We start from the raw sequence: 5,844 nt of genomic DNA on the forward strand, positions 1-5,844 counted from the left end.
ATTCCTCTGAGTGTCTGAACAAAGCCAACCTGGTCAAGTTGTTGTGGAATCTGAGGGAAGGCTGATAGCATGCAAATCAAATGGATCAACTGCTATTACATACAAAGGGATACCCTAATGACAATTCCAGTGAAGAGTTCATGCTCCTGGATGTTGAAGGTCATCCTCAATCAAAGGAATGTGGTGCACCGGATAAAAGATTGGAATGCATATCCAATAAGAATCATAATTATAACCATCTATTGCGTCCTTATTGATTTGCAGCAAGGATCTCAGCAGAACATCAAGTGGAGGAAGTTGTTTTATAGAAATCTGGTTAGACCTAAAGCAGTTTTTGGGACTTGGTTAGTCTGACAAAACAGACTTACTACTAAAGAGAGAATGCAAAGGTTTGGTATTCTTGATGATAATAAGTGTTGTTTCTATCAGCATTCTGATGCTCAGTTGACTGTAGATCAACCACATCCTTGGTGGGTGGCAATAGGAGCTGGAATGGATGCTTGATAGGAGTAAAGACAAAGGGTGGAAGGCCACATCCTTGGTTGGTGGCAAGAGGAGCTGGAATGGATTAATTTTATGTAGGAATGATATATGTTTTAGAAACACTATCAGTAATACCAACATAGCTAAATTGATGATGGCTTAGGTTTGGTTTATCATTGTATAGGTGGTTTGGTTTATCATTGTATAGGTGGTTTGGCTGGATCTCTCGGATCATCTTGATTGTATTCAAGAATAATAATAAAAAATTGATTCCAAAAAAAAATATTCAAAAATATAGATTTAATTAAAACTTATATTAATAACTAACCGATTTTTAATAATCAAATTTGAATATGGATAATTCAAATAACGGTTAATTTAAACACCCCTAAATAATACAACCAATTAAATCGATAGCCACTCTTCCTACCTTCTTATGTACTCTCTTTTACTAATACCTTTTTAAGTACTTAGCACATTGACACAAACAAAATAGCCCATAACATAGTTGAAATGCACCATTACTACTCAACCCTCTCTACCATAATAAAATTGAACACCAGTACCTTTCATTTGGCACCTTCAAAAGTCTCAAATGAACATCATTGTCCCGAATCAAAAATCTGTTTTCTAAATGGAGGTTTAATTATAAATAAAAAATTACATAACGAAATATACCAACCATGTTATTGCCGCTTCCCCACTAAAAATATACAAACACCAATTGGTGGCTGAGATCAGTTCTATTGATTTCTCGCAGATAAGGCATGAGCAGCGGCAGGAGAACAACTCCAACTTAAAGAATCATGTTGACGATCAGTCTTCAATTAAACAGTGAAATTCCTCTTTCCTTAAAAAGACATCTACAATAATTGCAAAAAGCAGTAACTACAAACAAGCAGATATATGAAGTCATTACAAAAAATAATCTGGAGTTTTGCGTGATGTGTCAGGCTCAATTTGCCTAGGGGCTGGATCAAACTGAAGAAAATTCTGATCCATGTTCTCTCCGATTTCCAGTATGGCAGCCATATTCCCACACCGGTAACAGTAATTTGGAGCACTAAATACAGTGACAACATTCTTCTCCTAAAATGGTGTTATCAATATGAAATCATTAGAAAACAGCATAAAGGTATTACTAAAGACGGAAAAAAATAATTATCCACCTGAGCCCAATTGTATCCTTCCATAACAAGCTGGTGAGCTCTAGATATCAGCGAGAGACCATTGGTATGATTGAACTGTGAAGCTATATCCTGGCCAAATGTGTATCCAGCACCACGGGGAGATATTCCCCACCCACAACGATCATCGGGATCAGACCATAAGAGATCACACATTGGTCCTTCATGTGGAACCTGTAATGAGCAATTATATATTGATTTGTTTCTTATCATATATAATAAAACCTCCATGATGTAGTTGAGACACATGGTTTCACAGTATGTTTCTCATTTTCTTTCATAACATTAAGGATTAATATATTTTAGGGAAATGCTAACGAGTGCTCTCGGGGCACTGGTTAAGAGATTAACATGGTAAATTGAACATTATTTAAGAGATTAAAAAACATCGTGAATTGGATTCAAAGAATTTATGTAAGCCTTTCAAAATCCTAGCCAAAGGAACCTGCAGCCTGAAGCAAGGCTGGTAACGTACTAATATTTGATCAAACCAGATAGGAAAGGAAATATGTCCCTATTGAAGGTCCTCAATGAAACAAAGGTGGCAATTCAAATCAAGTATTTTTCAACTTAAAAATCAGAAAGCTGTTTAGCTCAAATATGGTTCTTTAGTTAAATGCAGAGCATTAATGCTAATTGTTACACACGAACCTCTTGTATACGATCCAATGCTCTGATATTGTCCAGTGTATCCAAAGAAGGAGAGAGACCTCCATGCAAGCAGAAAACCTAAAATATATGAGGAATTTAGAGGCTGGCATAAAATTAGTCAGAAGAATGTTCTGCAACATATTTAACTCAAACCTGACTCTCAATGAGGGCAGTCAGAGGTAAGTAATCAAACAAGTCAGTAAAAAATTTCCAGACATTGGCATTTCCGTATTTTCTCAAGCATTCATCATAGAAGCCATACCTAGAAGCAGAAAATGGAGAGGGATATAGATTAAATGAAATGGAAAAACAACAAATACAAACATTATTTTATTTTGGTATTAAAAAGAACTTCTGTTTCTAGGTAGGGTTGATTGAGATTTTTGTTTTTTACCACTGTATATTTCAATTTCAATTTCAAATCTTTGATTAATTGGTGTTAACATTAACAAGTGTCACTAAGAACAACTTACCTAAACCTTACCTAAGAACCTGCTATTGCGGAGGACCTAAGTCTTTCACACCAAGAATATTACAATTCTACCTCATGTCAATCTGCTCTTGCTATCTATAAAAGTATCTCAGTCTTCTAACTCACTAGCCAACAGCTGTTTGTAAGCTGTCATTGTCACTCAATAACTTAGAAATTGTGATCCTCAATTGTGATCCTCTATGACTCTTATTTTTCCTAACACAGACCCAGTTAATAGGGGGTCGTTTCTCAATACTTACAAGCTTGATATATGTTGCTCCAAAGCTAAATGTGTCATGTCAAAGTGTGCACTCTACACAGTCTATGTTGCATGTTGATATCAACAAAGGAATTTATGTTATCAAACTCGACCAGAACGACTGTTATCTTGGCACGAGACAATGAAGCTAACTAATCCCAGCCACACGGGAGCAGCACAGGCGGCTGACACGGTTGGAGCAGCCACAATACGGGAGCAAATTTGGAACCGTGTGGGTCCTCAGTATTTAGCAATTATGTGTTTACTAATATTAGTTGTATCAGAGTCCTCATCGTTAAAGTAACACCCGTGCCACTCCCGTTCCATTTTTGGGATGGCTGTGCCGCTATCCGAGTCTGATAACATAGAAAGGAACCTTGCTACTACAATGATTCTATGAGCATCGGATAGACAGCTCAAAACAATAAGGAACATAAAGTTACCCTAAAACTAAAAACTATATCAACATGTAATGATGAGAATGACAAATAGAACAATCATGGTCCTACAAAACCAAACTGTTTCTCTTAAGGCCTTCATAGTTTACCCTATGGATATATGATTAAATGACAATTGAGCTATATTGGGTATGCAAAAGCAAAAAAATTGGAGATATATGGGTAAGAAAAAATTGTTGGGGCTTAGCAACTAAAATGCCATCCAATTGTGTTGGGTGAGAAACATATAATGAGGAGAAATAGTGCATACACTTGAGTAATTTGACGGCTTTCATGGTTTCCTCTGAGTATTGTAATTCTATCTCTGTAACGAACTTTCAAGGCCACGAGAAGTGTAACAGTCTCCACAGAATAGTACCCACGATCTGCATGAATGAAGCATTATGGTGAGTAAATTGCAGCATACAATAGAATCGATGCAATTGAGCAAAGGTAATATCAGGTATCTGACTTTAAAAAATGTGGGATAATCTATGATGTATACTTGTATATAGATCTGCATCAAATCTGGAGCTGTAAGATACTAATTAAACATTACTTAATAGAAAGAGATAAAAATAGATACTACAAACACAACCATAAAATTCATTGCATATTTCCTACAAATAGAAATAGTATCAAATATCAATTTCACCCCTTCCATAAGCATCTTCTATAAAGATATGAGAGAGAAGATTCCAATTCACATATTTTAGAAATGATTTTAATAGAGAACAGAAAATAAATTTTTCACCGGTAAAAAATACATTCCGGTGAAATACTCAAAGCATATCAGAAATAGACAATTAAAAGAAGCTAGAACACCCCACATATATGTATTGATTAAGAATCCAAACACATCGGTATCAGACATGGGTCCACTACTTGTCCAATACTGATATCCCAACAAAATTCACGTTTGAATGTTTCAGAGGTTAACACTTGTTAAAGCCTAACTTCTAACTTCTTCACAACACAAAGTTGTCAAGCCGGTCTTTCCCTCAAATTATAGAGAAAAGTACAATAAAGCTTAAGAACTTTTGCTTAGACACAGTTTTGATTCAATATCAATTGAAAGACAGAGGAATTATATAGAATTTGGATACCTCTCCAGCTATACCTCATTTCAAAGTTCAAACAGAATATGTTCCGGACAAATTCGGAAAGAATATCAAAGAACTGATACTTGACATCACAGAGATTCACTCCTAGAGCCCTACTGATATATATTCTAGAAGAATCCATTCATAACTTTCAATTTCGTTCTTCATGACACTTTCGACTAACAAATCTTCGCTTCTTCTAAGATACAAACAAATCACAACCAGAAGTATTTTCTATAATTGAAGTACCAACATTTATCATGAACCACAAGGTAATAAAAGTATAAAACATCCACACTCACACAGCAAGATCTACTCACCTAAATATTCAATTTCAATACCAAATATTCCAAATTTTATATTCAAATTGATAATCTTTAAACCTTAATTAACCACAGAAATTCATTTAAAAAAACAAAAGAAAAAGAAAAAAAGAATATATCAAAACTCACCTACATAATCACCCATAAAGAGGTAATTAGTATGAGGAGCATTCCCTCCTATCCGAAATAACTCGATGAGATCATAAAACTGGCCATGAATATCACCGCAAACCGTGACAGGACACTTCACGGGCTGCACGTTCCACTCTTCCACCAGAATCGCCCTCGCTTGATCGCAAAGAGCCTTAACTTCCGATTCTGTCAAAGGTTTGCACTCCATAAGGTGTTCGATTTGACGGTCTAGATCGGCTTGAGACGGCATGGCTTATCCAATCCAGATCTTGGCTTCTTCTCGTAGATAGATCTGGTCTTGCCGAGGGAACAGAGTGGAACGCCGGAACCGATGGAATCGGAGCGTCGTCGACGGTGTTAGGGTTAGATTCTGAATCCGAACGATGAGAGCAAAACGCACCGTTTTTGAAGGTGGTTCTGTTGGTTTCAGTCTCTCTATCTGAGAGACAAAAACAACGCGACAAAAATTATATCCTTTTTACAACAAAACTAGACTCTTCAAATTATTACTCTGTCGATATTTTTGAAGATTTGTTTCTACTTTTATGTTATTTTTGCATTTTAATACATGATGTCTTTTTTTTTAAATGCTAAAAAAAGAGGGTCAAAGGCCCCGGGTCATATAACTTTTGTTATTAATTATTTTTAAATCACATTAATAAAAAGAGATAATAAATGAATTAATAGAGCTCCCATACGATTGACTAATATTTTTTTTTTTATACAACTAATATATTAATATCTATGTAGGTTGTTTTATAAGCAAGATTAAAATTTATTGGAGAGAAAAAAAATAA

The 5,844-nt window shown here is 35.3% G+C and overlaps 1 protein-coding gene across 1 annotated transcript; it reads right to left on the reverse strand.

The window, feature by feature from the left end:
- Positions 1–1,030: 1,030 nt before the first annotated feature.
- Positions 1,031–5,577, reverse strand: LOC127075160 (serine/threonine-protein phosphatase PP2A catalytic subunit). The gene is made up of 6 exons (XM_051016613.1): positions 5,045–5,577; positions 3,761–3,875; positions 2,475–2,583; positions 2,322–2,399; positions 1,653–1,844; positions 1,031–1,572 (listed from the first exon to the last, which is right to left on the reverse strand). Exons 1-6 carry the CDS (start codon positions 5,295–5,297, stop codon positions 1,399–1,401), a joined length of 921 nt encoding a protein of 306 aa, XP_050872570.1. The 5' UTR covers positions 5,298–5,577; the 3' UTR covers positions 1,031–1,398.
- Positions 5,578–5,844: the final 267 nt, after the last annotated feature.

This window comes from Lathyrus oleraceus, chromosome 4, assembly GCF_024323335.1.
Source record: "Lathyrus oleraceus cultivar Zhongwan6 chromosome 4, CAAS_Psat_ZW6_1.0, whole genome shotgun sequence".
Lineage (NCBI taxonomy): Eukaryota > Viridiplantae > Streptophyta > Magnoliopsida > Fabales > Fabaceae > Lathyrus > Lathyrus oleraceus.